The 27,369-nt window shown below is 51.8% G+C and overlaps 1 protein-coding gene across 3 annotated transcripts; it reads left to right on the plus strand.

Moving 5' to 3' along the window:
* The first annotated feature begins 5,422 nt into the window (after positions 1–5,422).
* On the plus strand, positions 5,423–27,369 carry CANT1 (calcium activated nucleotidase 1). Of its 3 annotated transcripts, none has more exons than XM_023729202.1 (4): positions 5,423–5,515; positions 20,886–21,538; positions 23,794–23,997; positions 26,571–27,369. In XM_023729202.1, exons 2-4 carry the CDS (start codon positions 20,908–20,910, stop codon positions 26,939–26,941), a joined length of 1,206 nt encoding a protein of 401 aa, XP_023584970.1. In that variant the 5' UTR covers positions 5,423–5,515; positions 20,886–20,907; the 3' UTR covers positions 26,942–27,369. The 3 variants fall into 3 exon arrangements, with proteins under 3 accessions (XP_023584970.1, XP_004374160.1, XP_023584971.1); XM_004374103.2 differs by lacking the exon at positions 5,423–5,515 and adding an exon at positions 15,216–15,541; XM_023729203.1 differs by lacking the exons at positions 5,423–5,515; positions 23,794–23,997 and adding an exon at positions 15,216–15,541.

Below are 27,369 nucleotides of genomic sequence, written 5' to 3' on the forward strand. Positions count from 1 at the left end.
CTCATACCACCAAGAGAGCAGTGCCAGGAGCAGAGCGCGTCCTTTGGACCTGAGGTTCCTGCGCTGAGATGCTCCTAGTCTGGGGGAACACTCATGAGAAGGCCAACAGAGAGAGAAAGCCTTCCCCTGGAGCTGACACCCGGAATTTGGACTTTCAGCCAACTTTACTGTGAATTAAAAAAATTTCTCTTTCTTAAAGTTATCCAGTTGTGGTATTTTCTGTTACAGCAGCACTGGATGACTAAGAAAGGGGGATATGGACGGGGATAGAGTTGGAGGAAACGGATGGAAGAAAGTATTGATGGGGGAAGGTAGTTCTGGTGGCACAGTGGTTAAAGCCCTCGGCTGCTAACCAAAAGGTCGGCAGTTTAAACTGTTTTAGGGGAAAAACATCATAAAGTTTAGTAAAGCAAAAAGAAAGTTTTATTCGGCATATATTCAAAAGTGGGGAAAGGACAACCATGCTGCCAGAGCCATGTCTGTCTGAGTCCAAGGAAATATCACAGAACAGACAAAAGTGGGAAAACAGACAAGCATGCTGCTAGAGCCGTGTCTGCCTGACTCGAAAGAATATTACAGAACAGGCAAGAGTGGGAAAACGGACAAGCATGCTGCCACAGCCATGTCTGTCCAAGTCCAAAGACCATTACAGAATAGGCAAGAGTGGGAAAACGGACAAGTATGCTGCCACAGCCATGTCTGCCAAAGAACAAGTGAGTCCAAAGACCAGTTACAGAGCCATCAGTATATATTAACATTACAAATGGGAAAACCATTGAATGCTTAGCCTTTTCAGATTGGCTAGAAACTGTGATCCTACATTTTGAATTGTCTTTCTTAACAATCATTGGTACAGATTTCAGTAATGACAGTCAGGAGGGTCTTCATTGATCCAACAAATTTCTATTCACTAAATGCTAATAGAAAAAGATAAGAGTAGAAAGTCTTTCGTGTAGTATTTGATGTGAAAGTCTCCCTAAAAGATAGTTTCCAAGATTATCTTAGCTATTGTCTTTATACCTCAGGGCCCAGTTGATCTGTCCTTGTGAGTCCTTGTGAGCCCAGCTCCAGCTGGGTCACATTCTCTATGCTCAAGGACAGGAAATAATGATTCCAATATTATTTCCTAAATCAGAACCCACCAGCTGCTCCACAGGAGAGAAACATGTGGCAATCTGCTTCTGCAAAGATTGTTGTTGTCAGCCTCCACCAGACTGAATCCAGTACAACTAGATGGTGCCTGGCTAACACCACTGACTGCTCTGACAAGGATCACAATAGAGGGTCCCAGACAGAGCTGGAGAAAAATATAGAATAAAATTCTAACTCACAAAAAAACACTAGACTTACTGGTCTGACAGAGACTGGAGAAATCCTGAGAGTATGGCCCTGGGACACCCTTTTAGCTCAGTAATGAAGTCACTCCTAAGGTTCCTGAAATTAGACAGGCCCATAAAACAAAACGAGACTAAAGGTGCACACCAGCCTAGGGGCAAGGCCTAGAAGCCAGGAGGGGACAGGAAAGCTAGTAATAAGAAACCCAAGGTCGAGAAGGGTAAGTGTTGACATGTTGTGGGGTTGTTAACCAATGTCATAAAACAGTATGCGTACTGTTTAATGAGAAATTATTTGCTCTGTAAACCTTCATCTAAAGTACAATTAAAAAAAAAAAAAAAGATTGTTGTTGTTAGGTGCCATCGAGCCGGCTGTGAATCATAGTGACCCTATGTGCGACAGAAGGAAACTCTGCCCGTCCTGAGCCATCCTCATAATCGTTGCTATGTTTGAGCCCATTGTTGCAGCCACTGTGTCAGTCCGTCTCATTGAGGATCTTCCTCTTTTTCGGTAACCCTCTACTTGACCAAGCATGATGTCCTCCTCCTGGGACTGGTCCCTCCTGATACCATGTCCAAAGTCCGTAAGACCAAGTCTCGTCGTCCTCTCTTTCAAAGAGCATTCTGACTGTACTTCCAATATAGACTTGTTCTCCTGGCAGTCTTCTGGCAGTCCAGAGCCATAATTCAAAGGTATCAATTCTTTTTCAGTTTTCCTTATTCATTGTCCAGCTTTTGCATGCATATGAGGTGATTGAAAACACCATGGTGTCATCTCACCCCAACAAGGCTAGCACTGATACAAAAAACACAAAATAATAAATGTTGGAGAGGGTATGGAGAGACTGGAACACTTATACACTGTTGGTGGGAACGTAAAATGGTACAACCACTTTGGAAATCGATTTGGGGCTTCCTTAAAAAGCTAGAAATAGAAGTACCATACGATCCAGCAAGCCCACTCCTTGGAATATATCCTAGAGAAATAAGATTCGTCGCACGAATAAATATATGCACATCCATGTTCACTGCAGCGCTGTTCACCATAGCAAAAAGATGGAAACAACCTAGGTGCCCATCAATGGACGAATGGATAAACAAATTATGGTATATTCACACAATGGAGTACTACGCAACGATAAAGAACAATGATGAATCCGAGAAACATCTCATAACATGGATGAATCTGGAAGGCATTATGCTGAGTGAAATTAGTCAGTCGCAAAAGGACAAATACTATATAAGACCACTATTACAAGAACTCAAGAAAAGGTTTAAACACAGAAGAAAACATTCTTCGACGGTTGCGAGGGTGGGAAGGGAGGGAGAGGGGTATTTACTAACTAAATAGTAGACAAGAATTATCGTAGGTGAAGGGAAGGTCAACACACACTACAGGGGAAGTCAGCACAACTGGACTAAACCAAAAGCTAAGAAGTTTCCTGAGTACAACCAAATACTTCGAGGGACAGAGTAGCAGGGATAAGGGTCTGGGGACCATGCCTTCAGGGGACGTCTAGGTCAACTGGCATAATAAAGTTTATTAAGAAAACGTTCTGCATCCCACTTTGGTGAGTGGCGTCTGGGGTCTTAAAAGCTAGCAAGTGGCCATCTAAGATGCATCAATTGGTTCCAACTCACCTGGAGTAAAGGAGAGTGAAGAACACAAAAGACACAAGGAAAGTATTAGCCCAAGAGGCAGAAAGGGCCACATAAACCAGAGACTTCATCAGCCTGAGACCAGAAGAACTAGATGGTTGCCAGGGGAACCCTGACAGGGAACAAAACAGAGAGTCCCTGATGGAGCAGGAGAAAAGTGGGGTTCAGAACTCAAATTCTATTTAAAAAGACCAGACTTAATGGTCTGACTGAAGCTGGAGGAACCCCAGAAGACATGGCCCCTGGACTCTCTGTTAGCCCAAAACTAAAACCATTCCCGAGGCCAACTCTTCAGACAAAGATTAGACTGGACTATGGGACATAAAATGATGCTCGTGAAGAGTGTGCTGTTTAGCTCAAGAAGATACATAAGAATAAATGGGCAGCTCCTGTACGGAGGCAGGATGAGAAGGCAGAAAGGGACAGGAACTGGTCGCATGGACACAGGAAATCCGGGGTGGAAAGAAGGAGTGTGCTGTCACATTATAGGGAGAGCAACTAGGGTCACATAACAATGTGTGTATAAATTTTTGTATGAGAAACTAACTTGAATTGTAAACTTTCACTTAAAGCATAATAAAAAGAAAATACCATAGTATCTTAGTTATCTAGTGCTGCTGTAACAGAAATACCACAAGTGGATGGCTTTAACAGACAGAAATTTATTTCTTCGCAGTAAAGTAGGCTGAAAGTCCAAATTTGGGGTGTCAGCTCCAGCGGAAGGCTTTCTCTCTCTGTTGGCCTTCTTATCAATCTCCCCCTGGACTAGGAGCTTCTCTGCACAGGGACCCCAGGTCCAAAGGACACGCTCTGCTCCCAGCACCGCTTTCTTGGTGGTATGAGGCCCCAACTCGCTGCTTGCTTCCCTTTTCTTTTATCTCTTATAAGATAAAAGGTGGTGCAGGCCACATCCCAGGGAAACTCCCTTTACATTGGATCAGGGATGTGCCCTTAATAAGGGTGTTACAATCCCACCCTAATCCTCTTTTATGTAAAATTACAATCACAAAAGGAGGACAACTGCACAATATTGGGAGTCATGGCCCAGCCAAATCGATACACACATTTTTGGGGGACATAATGCAATCCATGACACATGGCTTGGGTCAGGCACACCTTAGTCCTCAAACTGACTTGTTTGCTTTTTAACACTTTCTAAAGAGGTCTTTTGCAGCAGATTTGCCCCATGCAATACGTCTGTAAAGATTACAGCCTTGGAAACTCCTTGGGGTAGTTCTACTCTGTCCTATAGGGTCGCTATGAGTCCACTCGACACAGTGGGTTTGGTGTTTTGGGTTTATTGATGGGGGGTGGTGTTGATCACAGTTGTTTCATCTCCAATCCAGACACTCTGGCTCCCTGAGTGTTGCCGGGGATTTCTGCCCAACCTGGGCAGCCACTATGAGGTTCTTGCCTTCTACTGACCAAGAATGACGAGGAGAGGCTCAAGTTTTCTGCACGAACAAAGCTTTATTGAGCAAAAGTAGCTCGTGAGCGGAGACAAAGAGGGACAAAGCAACACTAGCCTTTGTCTCCCCCAACAAAGGTTTGGCGAGGGCTTAGAAAGGTTTTTAGGCAGAGAGGCATCATCTTTATTCATGAAAAGAGGTAGGGTTATGAAGATTAAGTGTGCACCCAGGAAGCAGCCTAAGATGGAAACCATAACCCAAAAGGCTCCTGGGCCTGGGTGGCAGGACTTATTATGCGGCACCAAGCCTGCGCAGTTCCCCTATGGTGCCGGCTAGATTCCTATCGCGGGTCTGTCCGTCACCTTGCAGATGTCTGCGCATGGGCTCCAGGGATCAGATCGGGCGTTCTTCTGAAAAGCATCTTATCAAGGAAGTACATTGAGAGCTGCGCGGGTTGTTTGTTCTTTCTTTATTGCATGTTCCAAGATACGGGTTTTGTGCCATTAGTTAAGCACATGTTTTTAGTTCAGGGTTCTTTGCCTAGGGGCTCAGTCCTTTTTCCCCTTCCCTGTCTCATGAGGACACTCCAGCCAGTACACCTGTGTCCTGATCTTTGGTGTGGGAGCGCCTAGAGGTGATTATCATTCCAGAGGTGGCCGATTTGAAGAGCCAAGGAAAGAGACTCTCTGAGAATGAGGGTGGTAGAAAGGGGTCCACGCTTCTCCGCCTTGGCAGATACCAGGAGGGTTGAGAGGGCCGGGCAACGGTTTTATAATCTCAGCTCCAGGAACGCCACCCCCTCCCCAGTAGCCTTCCTTTCCCCTTCCCTCGCCCTAATTTTACTTGGCCAATGTTCAGAATAACTACGTGGAAGGCGATCTGCGGCCGGGAAGCGGTAGCCAGTAGCTCCTCCCCCGCGTTCCGGACGCAGAGCCACAGGAACTACAACTCCCGGCAGATCCCGCGGCCACCCGCGCGAAGCCACAGAGCGGAGGCTGCCGGGAGCGTGTTGCCGGGGGTGGGGCCAGCGCGTGCGCCGGCGGAAGCGGCTGCTCTCCGTCCGGCCCTGCCGCTCAGGTTCGCCGCCGCCGGCACCGGAGCGTGGCCTGCCGGGTGAGTGACCGTGCGCCCGCCGGCACCCTCCCCTCGCGACGGGCCGGCCCTGCGTCCCCGTGCCTGCGTCGCCCTCCCACTGCCGCGCGCCGCCCCCTGACCCCAGGTTGCCTTCCCTCTGACCCGAGCGGGGCCTCTGACCCATGACCCCTGCCTTGCAGACCACTTACCCCTCAGATGGGTGGGGCGCCTCCCTCCGACTCTGGGAAGCAGTTCCCTTCTGAGTGGTGGGACACCTCTCCCCTCTTACTTGGGGGGACTCCTGCCCCGGGGACAGCCCCGCCCAGCCCCCCGCTACTTGGATGCCCCGTCTCCTGACGGACTCCGGGACCCTCCCCCTCTGACCGGCACTTTGTCTCACCTGTGGCCAGCTCACCTCCCCTCCTTTTGCATCTAGAACTGTCCGCCTCCCCACATCCGTGTCTGTCTGTCTAGGAGTCCCTGGGTGCTCGGCTGCTAACCGAAATGTTGGTGCTTCAGACACATACAGAGGTGCCTAAGAAAGGTCTGGCAGTCTACTTCTGAAAGGTCGCAGACTTGAAAACCCCATAGAGAGTAGTTCTACTCTGCACACATGGAGTTGCCATGAATTGGAATTGACTGGAGGGCCACAATTCTCTGTCCCTGTCTCTCTCTCATCTCCCCCGCTGCCTGCACAGCCATCTGATCTGGATTCTTTCAGCCTTGGAAACTGACACCTCCTCTGCCCGCCCTTACTGTTTGGTGCCTTTGCTTCCCCCTCCCAGTGGTCTTGCCCGATTGTGTCTCTGGGCTTGGCACCCGGCCCCTTTGTCCACTCTTCTGTCAGCCGCCATCAGACACATCTCTCTCCCAAGCACCTTTTCCCCTGTGTCCACTGGGAAACCCGTGTCCCCTTTCTGGCATACCAGCTCCATTCTCATCTCTGGCTCCGGGCTGTTCGCGTGACGTCTTTTCCTACACGTTTTCAACAGGCATAGGTTTGGGAGCACGAGGCTGCTGATCTGCTGAGTCTTGCTAGCTCCTCTGTGTAAGGGCCCGAGCTTGGAAGAGGCATCGGGGGGCAGAAGGCTCCACGAAGAGAAAGCTGAGCCTCTGTCTCTCAGGGATGGTTGAGTCTCGCAGCCGCTCCCTCCTTTCCCCTTGAGAAGGGTCATGCTCGGTGGGGCTGCAGACCCTCCTTCCAGCAGCCCCCTTCTCGGCCCTGCTCGCCAGGTCTCTCAGCCGTGGCCTGCCTGGTGCACCTCCCTGCCGGCCTCAGAGAGCCTGCTATGGCTGCCTCATGGGCCTGCTGAATGGTGCATTGAAGGAGCCAGCCTTCGTCCCCCGCTGGTCTTGGCACAGGTTCTCGTCCTGTGCTGCCCAGACGTCTTCAGGGGAGGGCTCAGATGATGCATGGGTTTGCTCAGGCACCCATCCCAAAGCCACCGTAGGGGTGGGGACAGAGGATTCTAGGTCTCCTCTCATTTGTGTCCAATTAGCCTGATCACAAAAGGTGACATTATGTTAGAGTGATGGAGGCAGTCACATACCTGCAGCTGTACAGCCGCCACTTTGTGTGACCATATCCCTCATGGAGGTGTACATCTGATCATTTGTTACCTTCTCTTAGCTAAATGGCCCCTTTCTCCTTGAACTTTACCCCCTCTGACTGTGCTCCCTGTCTGCCCTGCCTCCCCGAGCCACAGAGGGAGTGGGGAGCCCTGGGGGCAGGAGCAGCAGCCTCTCGCTCTAGTGTGGTTTTCACCCCTGTTCCCTGAGTGCGCGCGTATTTCTGGTCCTGCACTACGGACCCCACCAGCACACAGCCTCTCTCTCCTGAGCCTCAGAGCCCTCTCAGCAGTGATGCACAGTCCTCGCTGGTAGGCAGACAAGTGCTCTAGTGTTTTCGTTTTCAAACACAGAACATCTGGCCTCTGAGACTCATCCAGCGTCCTGGGCTGGGGCAGAGCTCTAACAAAAAACGCGTTTCTCTATTGAACAGCCGTGTGTGGGACAGCACCAGACGTGCTGGAGGAAAAGACACGGCGGGTATCCTTTTCCATCCGCTCCACTGTGGCTTGTTAGATTTCCTGGAAAGCTCTTAACAAACACCAACACTCCCGGGAAGTAAAACTTTTTTTTTTTTAAATAATTTATTTGTTGTTGAAAATATGCACAGCAATACATATACCAATTCAACAATTTCTACATGTAGGAATTAAAGCTTCGTATGGACTTTTAAGAACTTTTATGTTGATTTTTGCATTTCGTTAGGTCAAAACTTTGTTAATTAGGAAAAAGTCATCCTACTTACTAGAGAAATCAATGTGGGAAGATACTCGGTTTTCTCTTTTCGTCTACATTTATTTTGAACCCTGTTTGTTTGCCTGTAACAAGTTCTGCGACTCGGTGGAACCCACAGCTCCAGGCTTCCAGCCCGCCACTGTGCCATGGTGGAGCGGAGCTCAGCTTCTGTCTGTGTTCACCCAGGGAATGTGTGTCTGTGCTTGGGAGGGTGAGGGGGATTTAGGTAGGGCTGGAGACAGAAGGATGCAGATGTGGGGCCAGGAGGAAGAAGAGCACAATTGTGGACCAGATAAAGTTAAAATGTGGGGGTGGGCGGCCAGTCCCGAACGGCTCTGCAGGTCTCGCCAGGCTGAGTGAAAGGCGGAGTGATGCTGGCCGGCATGTCCCGGACAGCCAACACTGAGGAAAGCAGAAGGAGGACAAGGAGGTAGTTCCTGTAGGTTCGACTCCGCCATCTCCAGAGTGAGCACCAATGTGGGTCACGTGTGGGGTCATTGCTCCCCTTATTTTTAGGCATGCTGCAAAATGACCCCAATGATGTGGGGTGTGGGTTGGGATGCACTTCCAACTGGGAGGGCAGCTTTGGCTATAAGTATAAAATTGCTGATGGTGGCTATCCTAGTGGGTATGAGGAGCCCCTGAGGGGTGCAGTTTGTTGGAGGGTCAAGTCCACCTAGAGGTGCCTCAGAAGAAAGGCCTGGTGGATCTTCCAATAATTCAGCCATTGAAAACCCCATGGAGCACAGCTCAGTTGTGACACGCACAGGGTCGCCACGAGTCGAAATCGACTCAACCACAACTGGTTACCGGTTACAGACCAAGCACACACACCTTGTTGTGATGCAGTAAAGCAAACTGTGGAGGATGCCGAGGGTGCCCCACAGCCAGGCTTTGTGCCAACGAGCCTGCCTTCCCAAAGCTAGAGGGCCTTGCGCTGTCTCCCTCCTTGTGGTCAGCCCCCAAAGATGCCCGTGTCCTAGTTCCCGGAACCTGTGAATATGTTTCCTTACCTGGCAAAGGGGAGTTACGGTTGCTCTTCAGCTGACCTTGAGCTGGGGAGCTTACCCTGCATTATCCAGGTGAGCTCAGTGCCATCACAAGGGCCCTAAGAATGGAAGAGGGAGGCAGAGAGTCAGAGTGAGATGACAGCAGAAAGACACTGAGATGCAGCGTTGCTGGTTTGAAGACAGAGGAGGGGGCTACACTCCAAGGAATGCAGGCGGCCTCTAAAAGCTGGAAAAGGCAAGGAAAGAGATTCTGCCCTAGAGCCTTCAGGAGGAACGAGGCTCTGCTAACTCTTTTTTTAAATTGTACTTTATATGAAGGTTTACAGCGCAAACTAGCTTCTCATTAAACATTTAGTACACATATTGTTTTGAAAGCAAGAGGTCATTAAAAAGGTAGGAAAGAAAAGACCAAAATGGATGTGAGAAGAGACTCTGAAACTTGCTCTTGAACATCGAGTAGCTAAAGCAAAAGGAAGAAATGATGAAGTAAAAGAACTGAAGAGAAGATTTCAAAGGGCAGTTCTAGAAGACAAAGTAAAGTATTACAAAGACACGTAGAAAGAGCTGAAGATAGAAAACCAGAAGGGAAGAACATGCTCGGTATTTCACAAGCTGAAAAAACTGAAGGAAAAAGTCAAGCCTCTAGTTGCAGTAGCGAAGGATTTTATAGGGAAAATATTAAACAACACAGGAAGCATCAAAAGAAGATGGAAGGAATACACAGAGTCATTGCACCAAAAAGAATTGGTCCACGTTCAACCATTTCAAGAGGTAGCACATGATCAGGAACTGATGGTACTGAAGGAAGAAGTCCAAGCTGCACTGAAGGCATTGGTGAAAAACAAGGCCCCAGGAATTGACGGAATATCAATTGAGATGTTTCAAAAACGGATGCAGCACTGGAAGTGCTCACTCATCTATGCCAAGAAATCTGGAAGACAGCTGCCTGGCCAACTGACTGGAAGAGATCCATATTTATGCCTATTCCCAAGAAAGGTGATCCAACCGAATGTAGAAATTATCAAACAATATCATTAATATCACACACAAGTAAAATTTTGCTGAAGATCATTCAAAAGCAGTTGCAGCAGTATGTTGAAATTCAGGCCAGATTCAGAAGAGAATGTGGAACCAGGGATATCATTGCTGATGTCAGATGGATCCTGGCTGAAAGCAGAGAATACCAGAAAGATGTTTACTTGTGTGTTATTGACTATGCAAAGGCATTCAACTGTGTGGATCATAACATTGTGAAGAATGGGAATTCCAGAACACTTAATTGTGCTCATGAGGAACCTGTACATAGATCAAGAGGCAGCTGCTCGGACAGAACAAGAGGATACTGCATGGCTTAAAGTCAGAAAAGGTGTGCATCAGGGTTGTATCCTTTCACCCTGCGTATTTAATCTGTGTGCTGAGTAAATAAGAAGCTGGACTGTATAAAGAAGAGTGGGGTATCAGGATTGGAGGAAGACATTAACAGTCTGCGTTATACAGATGACACAACCTTGCTTGCTGAAAGTGAAGAGGACTTGAAGCACTTACTGATGAAGATCAAAGACCACAGCCTTCAGTATGGATTACATCTCAACATAAAACAAAAATCCTCACAACTGGACCAATAAGCGGCATCATGATAAATGGAGAAAAGATTGAAGTTGTCAAGGATTTCATTTTACTTGGATCCACAATCAACACCCAGGGAAGCAGCAGTCAAGAAATCAAAATACGCATTGTATTGGGCAAATCTCCTGCAAAAGACCTCTTTAAAGTGTTGAAAAGCAAAGATGTTACCTTGAAGACTAAGGTGCACCTGACCGAAGCCGTGGTATTTTCGCATCGTATGCATGCGAAAGCTGGACAATGAATAAGGAAGACTGAAGAAGAATTGACGCCTTTGAATTGTGGTGTTGGCGAAGAGTATTGAATATACCATGGACTGCCAAAAGAAGGAACATATCTGTCTTGGAAGAAGTACAGCCAGAATATTCCTTAGAGGCAAGGATGGCAAGACTATGTCTTACATACTTTGGACGTGTTGTCAGGAGGGATCAGTCCCTGGAGAAGAATATCATGCTTGGTAAAGCAGAGGGTCAGCAAAAAAAGAGGAAGACCCTCAATGAAATGAACTGACGCAGTGGCTGCAACAATGGGCTCAAGCATAACTTCTGTTGTGAGCATGGCACAGGACTGATCAATGTTTTGTTCTGTGGTGCGTAGGGTGGCTATGAGTCGGAACCGACTGAACGGCACCTAGCAACAACAACAACATGTATTATTTTACGACGTTGGTTAACAACCCCATGACATGTCAACACTCTCCCTTCTCAACCTTGGGTTCCGTATTACCAGCTTTCCTGTCCCCTCCTGGCTTCTAGTCCTTGCCCCTGGGCTGGTGTGCCCCTTTAGTCTCGTTTTGTTTTATGGAGCCGTCTAATCTTTGGCTGAAGGGTGAACCTCAGGAGTGACTTTTGTACTGAGCTAAAAGGGTGTTAGGGGGCCATACTCTCGGGGTTTCTCAGTCTCTGTCAGGCCAGTAAGTCTTGCCTTTTCTTGTGAGTTAGTAGTTTGTTCTACATTTTTCTCCAGCTCTGTCCAGGGCCCTCTATTGTGATCCCTGTCAGAGCAGTCAGTGGTGTAGCCGGGCACCATCTAGTTGTATTGGACTCAGTCTGGTGGAGGCTGTGGTAGTTGGAGTCCGTTAGTCCTTTGGACTAATCTTTCCCTTGTGTCTTTTGTTTTCTTCATTCTCCCTTGCTCCCTAAGGCGTGAGACCAGTGGAGTATCTTAGATGGCTGCTCACTGGCTTTTAAGACCCCAGACGCTACTCACCAAAGTAGAATGTAGAACGTTTTCTTTATAAACTACGTTATGCCAGTTGAGCTAGATGTTCTCTGAGACCATGGTCCCCATAGCCCTCCGCCCAGTAATTTGACCCCTCAGGGAGTTTCTGGAGATATCCATGGAGCTTCCACGACCTTGCCCTGAACAAGTTGTGCTGTCTTCCCCAGTACTGTGCATTGTCTTATCCTTCACCAAGTTACCACTTATCTATTGTCTATTTAGTGTTTTTCCACCCTCACCCCTCCCCTCCCTCATAACCATCAAAGATTGTTTCTTTTTGTGTGTAAACCTTTTTATGAGTTTTTATACTAGTGGTCTCATCAATATGTGTCCTTTTGTGATTGACTTATTCCACTCAGCATAATGCCCTTCAGATTCATCCACGTTGTGAGATGCTTCGCAGATACATCGTTCTTTATCGTTGCGTAGTACTCTGTTGTGCGTATGTACCATAGTTTGTTTATCCATTCATCTGTGGATGGGCATCTCGGTTGTTTCCGTCTTTTGCTATTGTGAGCAATGCTGCAGTGAACATGGGTGTGCTTATGTCTATTTGTGTGACGGCTCTTACTTCTCTAGGATGTATTCCTAGGAGTGGGATTGCTAGATCATATGGTATTTCTATTTTTAGCTTTCTAAGGAAGCACCATATCGTTTTCCAAAACGATTGTGCCATTTTGCATTCCCACCAGTAGTGCGTAAGAGTTCCAATCTCCCTGCAGCCTCTCTAACATTTGTTATTTTCTGTTTTTTTGATTCATGCCAGTAATGCTGGGGTGAGATGGTATCTCATTGTGGTTTCGATTTGCATTTCTCTAAGGGCTTGTGATCACGAGCATTTCCTCATGTGTCTGTTAGCCGCTTGAATGTCTTCTTTGATGAAATGTATGTTCATTTCCTTTGCCCAATTTGTAATTGGATTATTTGTCTTTTTATTGTAGAGGTGTTGGATTTTCCTGTAGATTTTAGAGATTAGACCTTTGTTGGACATTTCACAGCCACAATTTTTTTCTTAGTCTGTAGATTCTCTTTTTACTCTTTTGGTGAAGTCTTTTGATGAGCATAAGTGTTTAATTTTTAGAAGATCCCAGTTATCTAGCTTAGTTTCTGGAGTTTGTGTGTTGTTAATTATGGTTTGTATCCTGTTAATGCCGTGTATTAGGACCTCTAGCATTGACACTATTTTTTCTTCTATGATCTTTATAGTTTTGGGTTTTATATTTAGATCTTTGATCCATTTTGAGTTAGTTTTTGTGTATGATGTGAAGTATGGGTCTTGTTTCATTTTTTTGCAGATGGACATCCAGTTTTGCCAGCACCATTTGTTAAAAAGACTGTGTTTTCCCCATTTGATGAACTTTGGGCCCTTGTCGAAGATCAAGTGACCATAGGTGGATGGAGTTACGCCTGGGTTCTCAATTTTGTTCCATTGGTCAATGTATCTGTTGTTGTACCAGGACTGGCTGTTTTGACTACCGTAACTGTATAGTAGGTTCTGAGGTCAAGTAGTGTGAGTCCTCCTACTTTATTCTTCTTCAATAGTGCCTTACTTATCTAGGGCCTCTTCTCTTTCCATGTAAAGTCAATAATTCATTTTTCTATCTCTTTAAAGAACGTTGTTGGTATTTGGATCGGGATTGCATTGTATGTTTTGATTGCTTTGAGTAGAACCGTCATTTTCACAGTGTTGAGTCTACCTATCCATGAGCATGGTATGTTTTTCCATTCTTTGGGTAGAACCGTCATTTTCACAGTGTTGAGTCTACCTATCCATGAGCATGGTATGTTTTTCCATTTATGTCGATCTCTTTTGGTTTCTTGCAGTAGTGTTTTCTAGTTTTCTTTGTATAGATCTTTTACATCCCTGGTTAGATTTATTCCTAAGTGTTTATTTTTTTAGGGGCTATTATAAATGTTGTTGTTTTCCGGATTTCCTTTGGTGTATAGGAATCCAACTGATTTTTGTATGTTTATCTTGTATCCTGTTACTCTGCTGAATCTTTCTATTAGTTCCAGTAGTTTTCTGGTGGAGTCTTTTGGGTTTTCTGTGTGTAGTATCACGTCATCTGCAAATAGGGACAGTTTTACTTCTTGATTACCAGTTTGGATGCCCTTTGTTTCTTTTTCTTGCCTTATTGCTCTAGCTAGGACTTCCAGCACAGTGTTAAATAGGAGTGGTGGTAAAGGGCATCCTCGTCTTGTTCTTGTTCCCGTTCCCAAGGGGAATGTTTTCATCTGCTAACTCTTGATTTTAGCCCAGTGAGACCATGTCAGCCTTTCGTCCTACAGAACTATAAATGCATGGTGGTTAAGGCACCAAGCGTGTGGTAATTTGTTACAGCAGCCGTGGAATACTGATACGCTCTTCTCAGGCAGTTGACCTAAGTACAAAAAACAGAGAGCTGAAAAATAAGTTATCCTGAATACTATTTACTGTGATTCAGGAAAAAGTTGTTAGTGCCTGCTGTATGCAAGAGTACTGGGGAGTGGGGTGAGAAATCAGTACGTCCCAGAGAGCCCCAGTCCTGAAGGAGGTTACTGTTAGGAGGGGAGCATCCCCAGTAATCCCCAAAGTGACCATTTGACTCCCTTGACCCAGGCCTGCCTTCCTGGTTCCCCATCCTTCAAACCTGCTGCCGACCATGCCCACCAGATTTGGAGTGGAAGTAGTAAGCCTTGGCAGGTCCAGAGCAGAAGGACCCCTTGAGTCAGCTCACATTTTCAGGGAGCCCAGCCCATAACCCATACCCATTGCCAGCAAGTCAATTCCAATTCATAGCAACCCTATAGGACTGAGTAAAACTGCCCCATAGAGTTTCTAAGGCTGTAATCTTAACAGAAGCAGATTGCCAGGTCTTTCTCCCATGGATCGGCTGGTGGGTTTGAACCACCGACCTTTCAGTTAGTAGCTGAGTACTTAACCACTGTGCCACCAGGGCTTCTTGCCCGGCCTATAAAAAAACCAAACCTGTTGCCATTGAGTCAGTTCCAATGCGTAGCGATCTTGTAGGACAGGCTAGAACTGCCCATAGGGTTTCCAAGGCTGTAATCGTTATGGAAGCTGGCTGCCACATATTTTTCCTGCGGAGCTGCTGTGGGTTCAAACAGCCGACCTTTCAGTTAGCAGCCAAGTGCATAACCACTGTGCTACCAGGGTGGCCCATACCAAAAACCAAACCTGTTGCCGTCGAGTCAATTCCTACTCATAGCGACCCCACAGGACAGAGTAGAACTGTCCCATAGGGTATCCAAGGAGCAGGTGGTGGATTCGAACTGCTGACCTTTTGGTTAGCAGCCGAGCTCTTAACCACTATGCCACCAAGGCTCTGGGGTGGCCCATAGCAGGTGTTTGATGAAGGCCGTCCCTTACAGCCATACCCGCCATGCCCTCCAGAGCACTCTGGGGCGTGGTTGGCGCTGGTGTTGGAAGGCCTGGCCCCTGCCTTTGTGCGTGAAGACTGCAAAGGTCAGTGGGCTGAGCCCTTTGCCATCAAGGAGGAAGTGAGCTCTGGCAGTGAGCCGGCCCAGTGGGGCCTCGAGGCCTGGGGGCACTCAGGACGGGGCTCTTCAGACGGGCTGCATCGTGGGAGGCAAGGAAAGGCGGCTGCTCTGTTGCAGTGAGGGGCCGGCAAGAGAGAGGCCGCCTGCTGCCCTGCAGAGGGGGCAGGAGCCAGAAAGCACCCCCCTCATCTCAGCGCTGCTCTTCCTGCCGGGCCGCATCCTGGAAGGGAGGAGTTTCAGGCAGCGGCTGTTGAACCTGTTTGTTCTGCCACTGCCACAGGCCACTCCTGGAGGAAGCTGGGGAAGGAGGAGACCTTCTCGGCTATAGCCTGCGTGGAGGTTCTGCTCCCTTTCATCCAAAGCCCTGCAGTAGAGTCTGGCGCCAGCCCTGTGGCTGCCCATGAAGGTAGGTGGTCCCTGCACCCACGGCTGTTCTAAGTGGGGATGGAGTGATTCCTTCCTGGGTCAGGGAAGGGCAGGGAGAGAGATTGTGCTTCCTCAGAGTCTGGGGGCATGCCGTGGAGTGGACAGACTGCGTCTTGCCACATCTTGCTGTCTCAGGCCTGTTTTATAGAGAATTCCTGGTTTGAGAAACCAGAAAGGTGCAAATGTCACCAAGCCTGCCCTGCAGAGGAGGGGTGGGGAGGGAGTGAGGACCGGAGCCTTGGGTAGCTGACCTTCCTCGCGGCTACCTTTCCAAGGATGCTGTACCTGGAGAGGAAACAGAAGGTGTGCAGCCCCCTTGGGATTCTGGACCAAGGATGGAACTTATTGCAGGCTCACCTGAGCAGGTGAACCTGGCCAGCCAAGAACCTGCTGCTTTCCCTGTCAGACCTTGGTTCTGTTTCCTGATTATGTAAAATCAGACCATTGTGCTGCAGATGGTGGGGCTGACACATCTCTTGTTTGTAACAGTAAAGCAAACACTTGGACTGCTTACAGTTGTAAGGTTCAGCGGTAGAATCCTTGCTTTCCACGCAAGAGACCCGGGTTTACTTCCCAGACAGTGCTCCTCGTGCGTATCCACCACCCGTCTGTCACTGGAGGCTTGTGTGTTGCTATGACACTGAACAGGTTTCAGCAGAGCTTCCAGACAGACAGACTAGGAAGAAAGGCCTGGCAGTCTGCTTCTGAAAATCAGCCAGTGAAAACCCTATGGAGCATAACAGTTCGATCCACAACCGATTGTGGGGATGGCACAGGACCGGGCAGTGTTCTGTCACATTGCACATGGGGTCGCCATGAGTCGGGAGCCCACTTGATGGCAGCGGACAAGAATTTTGAAGGTTGTGGGCAATGAGAAGAGCCTCAGGCAGGCTCCTCTCTGCTGGGACTCACTTTGTTTCAGTGGTTTATTTTTGGTGTTGTCGTTCATGGCTGGCAAATTCTTTCTTTTTTATAAATAAAAATGGCAGCTGTGGCTGTGCACCGAGCCCCGGCCACAGGCCACAACAGTAGCCTACAGTCAGCTTTATGTGATCAGCCAGCAGGTGGTTGGGGGACAGAAACGAAAAGGCATCGATTTGAATCTCTTTTCTACAAAATGAAAGGAATTTCTGGGGATTCTAAAGGAGCAATTAAGAACAAGGGTCAGCTTTGATCCAGAGGGAGGTTATTCTGGTGGTGAAGTTAAAGGAATGTTCTGGAAGGCAGAGTTCTGCTGTCACTGACAGCAGCCATTCTCTATTTGGCAAAAGGTGCCTGAGTCCCAGGTGTTTCTGCTCCTCCGCTAGCTCTCAGGGAGTCAGACAAGATTAACCAGAGCCCCCCCGTCGGAGCTTGGAGTGAGGGGAGACCGAACGTGTGAGGAGACCACCGCAATGGTGTGGTCTGTGCTTCCGCAGAGGAGCGTCTCGGACAGGGACACAGAGGGATGGAGGCTGTCCTCAGAGGTGGCAGGAGGCACATTAGCTTTCTGTGGCTGCTGTATCAAATTACCTACTATAAACGTGGTGGGCTAAACAACACACGTTTATTCTCACAGCTCTGGAGGCCAGAAGTCTGAAAGCGGTACATGGAGCTGGGTGTCAGTAGGGCCACATTCCCTCCAGAGGCTGGGGAGAATCCATTCCTGGCCTCTTCCAGCTTCTGCTGGCCATCAGCGTTCCCTGGCTTGTGGCTGCATCACTCAAGTCTCTGCCTCCGTGGTTACACTGCCACCTCCTCCCTCTTATAAGGACGTTTGTGATTGCATTTAGGGCCCAGCCGGATAATCCAGGAGAATTTCGATCTCACGAGCCTTAGCTTAATCACAGCTGCAGAGTCTCCACTGCCATTTGAGGCTCCAGGGACTAGGACCACATCAGGGAAGACCTACTCGGGGAGCGGGGGAGGGAGCTGGCCTCTGGGGGGCCAAGGAAGGGACAGCATGCCTGTCATGGCACATCGAGGGAATTCCAGATGGTTCCGTGCAGCCAGAGGAGATTAGCTTTCCAGGTGGAGGGTGCAGCCTGTGCAAAGGTGTGGACACCTGGCACACAGAATTGTACGTAACCCAGTGTGGAGTGGATGTAGAGCACGTGGAAGATTGGGGAGTGTGTCCTTCAGCCTGAAGTCATTGGATCCGTTAAAGAGTTCTAATCCAGATTTAAGGAGCCCTGGTGGTACAGTGGTTAAGCGCTCATTGTCTGCAGTTACAGATGGAGAAACTGAGGCTGAGGGAAGTGGTTGGCAGCACAGCTCTCTGAGGTCCGCACCGTCATTGTCCGCAGTCACAGGCTGGGGGTGGGGAGAAGGGAACCGAGTCCAGGGCGGGGTGCGGATGACTTGGTGGGACTTCGTGCCCTGGTGGCACAATGGTGAAGTACTCGGCTGCTAGCTGAAAGGTGGGGAGTTTGAACCTACCCATTGGCTCCGTGGGAGAAAGACCTGGCGATCTGCTTCTGTAAAGACTGCAGCCAAGGACACCCAGTGGGGCATTTCTGCTGTCCTGTAAGGTCGCTGTGAGTCGGAATCAGCCTGACAGCACCCAACCCCGATAACAGTAAGTGCCTCCTGTTGGCGGTAGGGAGCGGTGTTGGTTCGCTGGTAGAATTCTGGCCCTCCGCGTGGCAGACCTGGGTTCGATTCCCAGCCGGTACACCTCACGTGCAGCCACTAGCTGTCTGTCCCTGGAGGCTTGTGAGTTGCTGTGATGCTGAACAGGTTTCAGCGGAGCTGCCAGACTAACCCTTTTGTGACCTGTGGGGCATACAGAGCCCACCTGCATTTCTGCCTCTTAGGTTTCTTGCAAAGCTGCTTTCCCACTTTTAGTGCATGCTGCCGCCAAGTGGGGACCTGTTTAAGATGGACTAGGAAGAAAGGCCTGGCAAGCTACTTCAAAAATCAGCCAGTGAAAATCCTATGGATCATAGAAGTCTGATCCACAACCGATCATGGGGCTGGCGCAGGAGGGGCATTGTTTAATTCCGTCGTGCGTGGGGTCACCATGAGTGGGGCTGACTCAACAGCAGCTACAGCAGCAGCAGCAGTGCCTCCGTGGATGTGAGAGGAAGGGCAGCTGCTCACCAGGAAGACTCCGAGGGTGGACATGTCCGCAGCCAGGGCAGTAAACTCTGGAGGAGGAAGCTGTTGAGGGAGAAGAATGAGTTCCCCGCATTCCGGGTGCCTGTGGGGCATAGGACAGAGAGTACTGCAGGCTGGGCACACTGGCCTGGGATCCGGGCAAAGGTCTGGGTGAGGAAGGCACTGGGAGTCTTCACGGTGGAGGCTGAGCCCTGTGAGAGGTATGGAATAAGGGGAGGCAGGCAGCGGAAGGGGCCGGCCATGGGGCTGAGGAGACACAGGGGGGAGGCCTGGGGGAGCGTGTCCCTTGCACAGTGTCCTGAAGCGTGTCCCGGGGAGGGAGTGAGCCAGTGCGGCCAGTCACGGCAGGCCTGTGGACCGAGGGGCAGTGGGGCCATGCTCGGAGCAGTGGGGCTCAGAGGACCTGCAGGAAGGAAGAGGGGCCGTGCAGGTACATGCTCTTTCCAGATGGTCAGGGGGCCTTGGCAGGGGCGGGTGACGGGCAGGGGGTCAGGGGGCCGAGGGAGTCGAGGTGCTCTGTTCATTCGCTCACTCGTGGATTCCCCTCTCCTTCCACAGTGTTCATCAAGAGCCTGCGAGGGCCCGGAGCACATAGACAAGGTGGGGGGGGGGGCTGCTAAGTGATTCCAGGGGGTCCCAGCTGCAGAGGTGAGAGAGGAGCCAGAAGAGTGGATGTGGCCCACCTGAGAGGGAGCCCGTACTCAGGGCCAAGTCCTGCTTGGGCCTTACTATGCTGGGGCCGACCCTGTGCTGGGCCGACCTGGGACAGAGCCCATGCTGAGGCCAACTCTGCTCCGGCCTTACTGTGCTGGGGCCGACCCTGTGCTGCTGGGGGCTGCTGTGCTGGGGGCTGCTGTGCTGGGGCCGACGCTGTGCTGGGGGCTGCTGTGCTGGGGCCGACGCTGTGCTGGGGGCTGCTGTGCTGGGGCCGACGCTGTGCTGGGGGCTGCTGTGCTGGGGCGGACCCCGTGCTGGGGGACTGCTGTGCTGGGGGTTGCTGTGCTGGGGCCGACGCTGTTCTGGGGCTGACGCTGTGCTGGGGACTGCTGTGCTGGGGCCGACGCTGTTCTGGGGCTGACGCTGTGCTGGGGACTGCTGTGCTGGGGCCGACGCTGTTCTGGGGCTGACGCTGTGCTGGGGACTGCTGTGCTGGGGCCGACGCTGTGCTGGGGCCGATGCTGTGCTGGGGGCTGCTGTGCTGGGGCTGACCCTGTGCTAGGGCCTGGGGGCTGCTGTGCTGGGGCCGACCCTGTGCTGAGGTCTGCTGTGTTGGGGCCGACCTGACAGAGAGCTCGTGCTGGGGGCCAACTCTGCTTGGGGGGCTGGGAGTCTCGCTGTGAATAGTGGGTGAGGCCCCTTCCCCCGTCCCCGCCCCGACCAGAAGGGCAGGGACAGCCTGGCGCACAGAAGGGCTCCCCCAGTGACCACTCCAGTCTTTGCGGGTGCACAGGGTCGTCCGTCGCCGGAAGGCCCGGGAAGGGGATTAGGTGATAACGGTGACTCCCAGGAATGAGAAGAGCGCCCACGGCAATGCGTGGGAGGGGGCTTGTCACGGTCCCCGCCCCCCCGCTGCCAGGCACTCCTCACCGCGTCCTGAAGCTCTGGGACAGTGGGCACCCCTTGGCCTGTGCCTGATCCAGGGCCATGGGCTGTAGGTGATGAAGGTGGGACACGGGACAGGCGACGGAGGTCCGTTTCACACTCACATTTGACCATTACAGCCACCTCACCAGGAGAAAGTGGAGGCACACTCTCTGCTGGGGCCATCCTGGAGCCCGGGACTTGAGGTGGACACAGGGAGGGATGGGCAGACTGACAGCGTGTGACACGGTGGCCCTGGTGATAGATTCCGAGGGGTGGGAGGCTTTGGGGTAACACTCAGATCTGCAGCCGATGTTTCCTTGTCATGCCCATCCTTGTCACCTGCACCATCCCCCGGCCCCCACACCACTGTGACACCTCTCTGTGCCTCGTTAGCGAGCTACACCAGACCCTCTCTCCCCGGCACTCTGCCTTGCCCGCTGGGACGAAGGGAAGAGAGCACACAACCTGCTGAGTAACAGCAGCCAGAGATCCAGCTGGAGCCCAGGTGTGACTGAGCCAGGGGAGCAGTAACGGCACAAAGTGCTGGAAGCGCCGTGCATTCCGGGAAAATTCGCTTTCACAGGCACATCTTCACGTACCCGGGAAGCGGCCCGCTGACCTCTCTTCTCTCCTGTGCGCAGGTCCTGCCCGACTCCCAGGCTGATGCCCGCGCCACCCTCGGAGCCCCTGGAATGGAATGAGTCTATGCATGCCCTGCGGATAAGTGTGGGGGGCCTGCCCGTGCTGGCGTCCATGACCAAGGCCGCAGACCCCCGCTTCCGACTGCGCTGGAAGGTGATCGTGTTCTTCTTCGTGGGCGCCGCCACGCTCTGGATGTTCTATGCCCCCCGCTCGTCCTCCCTCAGGCCCCCCGCGCCCAACGCCCACAACTGGAGACTCGGCCCGGGGTCGGCCGACCGCTACAATGACACCTACCCCCTCTCCCCGCCCCAGAAGACGCCCGGTGGCACCCGGTACCGCATCGCTGTTATTGCTGACCTGGACACAGAGTCCAAGGCCCAGAAGGAACACACCTGGTTCAGTTACCTGAGAAAGGGCCACCTGACCCTGTCAGACAGCGGGGACCGGCTGGTTGTGGAGTGGGACCCAGGCCACGAGGTCCTGGAGTCCCACCTGGCGGAGAAGGGGCGGGGCATGGAGCTCTCGGAGCTGATTGTCTTCAACGGGAAGCTCTACTCTGTGGACGACCGGACGGGCGTGGTCTACCAGATTGAGGGCTCCAAGGCCGTGCCCTGGGTGATCCTGTCCGACGGTGACGGGACCGTCGGCAAAGGTGAGCCGGCCGCCTCTGCTCCTGAGGCTCACGAAAGGCCGGGCCAGAGGTGGGCATGCTGCCCGCAGTGTGATCGCAGTCGAGAAGTAACAGGCACGCAGTACCGCATCCACCTGGGCAGAGCTGGCGCACCAGGAAAAGCAGCCTCCTGCTACAGTCCCCGACCTCCCCAGAGCCAGGAGCAAAAAGCCTGAACCAAAGCAGTTTCTAGAAGTATTAGGTTGTGAGAGGGCTGCCAGAGGATTGGGGGATTCTTTCCAGGATAAGTTTTACGGCTGCATCTGGTGCCGCCTTCCATGCGTCTGGGCACATGTCCCTTTTCTGTGTCTTAAAAGATATCTTCAGTCACGCTGGAGTTAGAGCCACCAGGCGCCTGACATTTAGAGCTGTGGTGTCAGGTTTTCCCTGTTTTTACCTGAGATTTGACTTCCGCTTCTTAGACGGTGAACTTCTCTAAAAAAGCTAGCAGAGAGGGCGTGTCTGTGAACACCGGTGCCTGCCCTGGACGGGGACCCAACCTCTGAGCCCATCGGTGGCCGATGGGCTCTGCTGTTTGCCAGAAAGGGGTTCCCACTTCTAGCGGGGGACAGAGCCACTAGAGGGGACCCAGAGTGGCTGGAGCCTTCAGACGGGGGCAGCAGTGGGGGGTGCTGGAGGCTTGGCAGAAGGCCATAGAAAGCTTCTGCACCCCAGCTGTGGATCGGTACCTCCTGGAAGCTAGCTCCACCGCAGGCTTCCAAGGTCAGAGGACGAGTTGCCTTGCCTCCGCAGGGTGGTGTGGCTCGCCCCCAGTGGTAGGACCTCCCCAGTGTTTTCCCAAGGCCGGGAAGCTGGCAGGGCACACCGCCCAGCTCAGGTGTTAGTGGAAACGCCTGCCTCATCTGTGGGCTTTAGGCAGCCATTAGGCAGTCCTATCCCTCCCCTCAGAGAGAGAAGAAAGCAGAATAAAGGGGCCTTTGGGGTTGCCCCATGGTCAGGCTGCCCAGAAGAGGCGGGAGACCCGGGCAGTGGAGGGTCTCTCGCCTGGAAAGTGGCTAAGGGGCCAGATGTGATCGCTGGGGCCACCAGGAAGCTTCAGAGTACCTGGAGAAGCAGCCCGACTCAGAGCCCAGCTGTAGGGGCAGGTGAGGAGACGCTGGAAGGGCAGACTGTGTTGAAACCTAAAAAGTCAGGCTCACACTAAAGAAGCCAGCCTAAGGGGGGATGTCAGCTTCCCACTCACCACACTGATTGACAGAAGACCATGGTCCCTAGCACGGAGCTCTTTTTAGCCCACCCTGGCTGCTGGCATCCACCTGTTCCCAGTGAGATGCCAGCAAACCAGTCCTGCCGTGGAAGCATCAGAGTGCCAGATCTGTAAACTTCTTTAGGATTGAGAATGACCTTGGGGTGAGGGTGACAGTGTGAGAAACAGGATTTAGGGATCAGGGGAGATCCATGAGAACTTGTGGTTCTAGGGAGATCCATGAGAACTTGGAGCTCAGAAGAGATCCGCAAGAATTTGGGGTTCCAGGAGATCCACGAGAACTTGGTGTTCCAGGGAGATCCATGAGAACTTGGGGTTCAGAGGAGATCCACGAGAACTTGGGGTTCAGAGGAGATCCATGAGAAGTTGGGGTTCAGGGGAGATCCATGAGAATTGGAGGTTAAGGGGAGATCCACGAGAACTTGGGGTTCAGAAGAGATCCACGAGAAAGGTCGGTGAGGTCTTTGGAGGGTGGGAAGGTGAGGCAATAGCAGCAGAAAGAATCTGACCTGATCGTCAGAGGCCATCCCCACAGAGTTCTTGGAAGGGAAGATGTAGCCTTTCCTGGAGAGTAGGGAGAGAAAAAACCCTGTTGCGGTCGAGTCAATTCCGACTCATAGTGACCCCACAGGACAGAGTAGAACTACCTCATGGGGTTTCTAGGGAGTGCCTGGTGGATTTGAACTGCTGACCTTGTGGTTAGCCGTCATAGCTCTTAACCCCTGTGCCGGGCTTCCCAGGGAGAGAAGGAGAATTAAAGGGAGGCAGGGTGGGCGCTGGTCTGTCCAGTGTGCACGTTTTGTTCAGTGATCCGGTGAGAAATGTGGGATCGGAGCCAGGTCCTCCTGTTTGCCCCCGTTCTTGTTTACGTGAGTAAAGTCCGAGTACCTGACTAGGGCGCCGGGCTTCCTCCGGTGCTGTGAACAGACCAGCGCCAGCCCGCAGCGCCGGGAGCAGAGCAGCCCCTCTGGGCGGGGGTCTCAGGCACCTGTCTCCTTGTCGCCTGTAGGCTTCAAAGCCGAGTGGCTGGCCGTGAAAGACGAGCATCTGTACGTGGGCGGCCTGGGCAAGGAGTGGACCACCGCCACAGGCGAGGTGCTGAACGAGAACCCTGAGTGGGTGAAGGTGGTGGGCCGCAAGGGCAGCGTGGACCATGAGAACTGGGTGGCCAGCTACAATGCCCTGAGGGCCGCCGCTGGCATCCAGCCGCCAGGTAAGAGACGCTGGGTCAGCCGGAGGGCAGCAGGAAGCCCGGCCGCGCTCAGGGCCGAGAGGACTCTCAACGAGGTCGGTTCGGTTTGAGTGTGGTTTCTCAGTGGATTTGCATCCAGAGCACAACAATTGGATTTCTTGCTTAAAAGGAAAAAACGTTTTGCTGACTCCTAGCGACCCGATAGGACAGAGTAGAACTGCCCCGTAGGATTTCCAAGGCTGTAAATCTTTTTTTTTAAATTGTACTTTAGATGAAGGTTTACGGAACAAACTAGCTTCTCATTAAACAATTAGTACACATTGTTTTGTGCCACTGGTTGCCAACCCCACAACACGTCAACACTCTCCCCTTCTCGACTTTGGGTTCCCTGTTACCAGCTTTCCTGTCTCCTCCTGCCTTCTGGTCCCCGCCCCTGGGCTGGTGTGCCCCATTAGTCTTGTTATGTTTTATGGGCCTGTCTAATCTTTGGCTGAAGGGTGAACCTTGGGAGTGACTTCAGTACTGAGCTAAAAAGGTGTCCGGGGCCATACTCTTAGGGTTTCTCCAGTCTCTGTCAGACCAGTAAGTCTGGTGTTTTTTTCTCTGAGTTAGAATTTTGTTCTACATTTTTCTCCAGCTCTGTCTGGGACCTATTGTGATCCCTGTCAGAGCAGTTGGTGGTGGCAGCCAGGCATCATCTAGTTATGTTGGACTCAGCCTGGTGGAGTCTGTGGTAGCTGTGGTCCATTAGTCCTTTGGACTAATCTTTCCCTTGTGTCTTTGGTTTTCTTCATTCTCCCTTGCTCCCGATGGGGTGAGGCCAGTGGAGTATCTTAGATGGCCGCTCACAAGTTTTTAAGACCCCAGACGCTACTCACCAAAGTAGAATGTAGAACATTTTCTATATAAACTATGTTATGCCAGTTGAGCTACATGTTCCCCAAGACCATGGTCCCCACAGCCATCAGCCCAGTAATTCAGTCCTTCAGGGAGTTAGGATGTGTCCGTGGAGCTTCCATGACGTTGCCCAAGGCTGTAAATCTTTATGGAAGCAGACTGCCACATTTTTCTCTTGAGGAGCAGCTGGTGGGGTCGAACCACCAACTTTTCGGTTAGCCGAGTGCTTTAACCACTGCAGCACCAGGGCCCCTGGATTTCTTGCTAGAGTTTGATTATTTCAGCTGTGTCTGATGGTTTGGGAGTCGCTGGGTGGTACAAACGGTTAACGCACTTAGTTTCTAACCGAAAGGTTGGAGGTTCAAGTCCTTGGAAGAAAAGTCTGGTGACCTACTTCTAAAAAATCAGCCACTGAAAACCCCGTGGAGGACCATTCTGCTCAGTCACGTGATGTTGCCATGAGTCGGAATCCACTCGATGGCAGCTGGCTGCTTTCCTCGCCCTTCCCTGCCTCCCTCCCCCCGACAGATCCTTCCCGCAGCCCTGCCACACTGCAGCCAGGCCTGGCTCTGCGATGTCCCCGCTCTCCCTGGTGGCCGGAGCCCTGGACAGCCACATCTAGTATGTGGTTTCCTGAGAGTCACTGTGGTTTGCAGTGGGGGGACTTGGAGTCGACGTGGTCAGCTGTCGGCTCAGGATGAAGTGACCCGAGCATGTCACTTGGTCCCCAGATGTTGTTCACCTTCCGTCCTGGATGTGAACAGAACACTTCTTTCCAGCCTCAGGGCAGCGTCCCCCCGCTTCCCCTGGTCTGGTCTCCCTGAATCAAACCTCTTTTAGATTTGCCCCTTTCCCTGAGTCTGTCTCCTCTTGGGGGCCCCTTGATTAGCACGAAGGAAACAAATACAGAACTCCTGCTGCGGCTTGTGGGCAGCTCTGGGGAGACGGCGGTGGGGGTGGTGGACACGCCAGAGACCCCCAGGTGCCCCATCTCTGTGACAGCCCAGGCTTTGTTGCTCTGGGTAATTGAGGACACACACAGATTGAAACGTCCTGTAGGATACGGGGAGGTTTGAACATGTTATCAGGAGGGACCAGTCCTGGAGATCAGCATCATGCTTGGTAAAGTAAAGGGTCAGCGAAAGAGAGGAAGACCCTCAGCGAGGTGGATTGACACAGTGGCTGCAGCAACGGGCTCCAACGTAGCAGTGATTGTGAGGATGGCGCAGACCGGGCGCTGTTCCGTTCTGTTGTGCGCAGGGTCGCTGTGAGTTGGAACTGACTCGACAGCAACAACAACGAAGAAAGGATGAAGGAGCCCTGGTGGCGCAGTGGCTACGTGCTCACCTGCTAACCGGAAGGTCGGCCATTTGAACCCACCAGCCACTCCGCAGGAGAAAGATGGGGCAGTCTGCTCCCATAAAGATTACAGCCTTGGAAACCCGATGGGGCAGTTCTGCTCTGTCCTGTAGGGTCGCTATGAGTCGGAGTCGACTTGATAGCGGGTGTAAAGAAAGGGGTCAAGGGGGAGCTCGAGTGGGGTGCAGCGTCACGAGCGAGAGCTGGAGGCTGCCGGGTCCCCTTCGCTGCCCTCCTTGTGCGGCCAGGGCCGTGCATACAGCACGCGGGAGAGGCCGGGGGTGCCGGGTGGACTCTGCCCAGCCGCGCGCTGACCTGCGTGTGTCGTGTGCCCCCAGGCTACCTCATCCACGAGTCCGCCTGCTGGAGTGAGGTGCTGCAGCGATGGTTCTTCCTGCCGCGCCGGGCCAGCCGCCAGCGCTACAGCGAGAAGGACGACGAGCACAGGGGCGCCAACCTGCTGCTGAGCGCCTCCCAGGACTTCAGCGATGTCTCTGTGCGCCGCGTCGGGGAGCTGGTCCCCACGCACGGCTTCTCCTCCTTCAAGTTCGTGCCCAATACCGATGATCAGATCATCGTGGCCCTCAAGTCCGAGGAGGACAGAGGTAAGATTGCCACCTACATCATGGCCTTCACGCTCGACGGCCGCTTCCTCCTGCCAGAGACCTGGATCGGGAGCGTGAAGTACGAAGGAATAGAGTTTATCTGAAATGTACCAAAAGGCAGGAAGACGTTGAGCAGAGCCACGGGGTGCGAGGTTTGTTTCAAGCTCCTTCAGGACTACATTTTCTAAGAACCAGAGGACTGCATTTTTATGTGGGCTTCTTTTTTTTTTTTTCCTTTTTGGAAGTAGTAGTTCTGTGCCAGTTTTAGAGATTTCCTGAGAAGGGGGTTCAGTTTCAGGGCGCATCAAGCCACAGGGATATGACACCAAGAAGCTGGGAGAAGGGACTGTGGCTCCCCGTGGCTGCCATGGCCAGACTGCTCCTCTGCGCTGCCATCTGGTGGTAACAATTGATCACTGCATCTTAACTGGGAGCCTGTGTTTTCAATTCTGCCATGCCCTTTCTTTCCTCTGAGCTTCCTTTCCCTCCTTCCATTCATTCTTCTGTTCAATAAATATTTATTGAGCACCAA

This window comes from Trichechus manatus, unplaced genomic scaffold (assembly GCF_000243295.1).
Source record: "Trichechus manatus latirostris isolate Lorelei unplaced genomic scaffold, TriManLat1.0 scaffold00028, whole genome shotgun sequence".
Taxonomy (NCBI): Eukaryota; Metazoa; Chordata; class Mammalia; order Sirenia; family Trichechidae; genus Trichechus; species Trichechus manatus.

Bases quoted from the DNA above. Each gene is read 5' to 3' on its own strand.
- CANT1 (XM_023729202.1), top strand. From the start codon at position 20,908: ATGCCCGCGCCACCCTCGGAGCCCCTGGAATGGAATGAGTCTATGCAT. The intron at 21,539-23,793 runs GTGAGCCGGCCG...TGTCGCCTGTAG, and splicing joins TGACGGGACCGTCGGCAAAG to GCTTCAAAGCCGAGTGGCTG. The intron at 23,998-26,570 runs GTAAGAGACGCT...GTGTGCCCCCAG, and splicing joins CGCTGGCATCCAGCCGCCAG to GCTACCTCATCCACGAGTCC.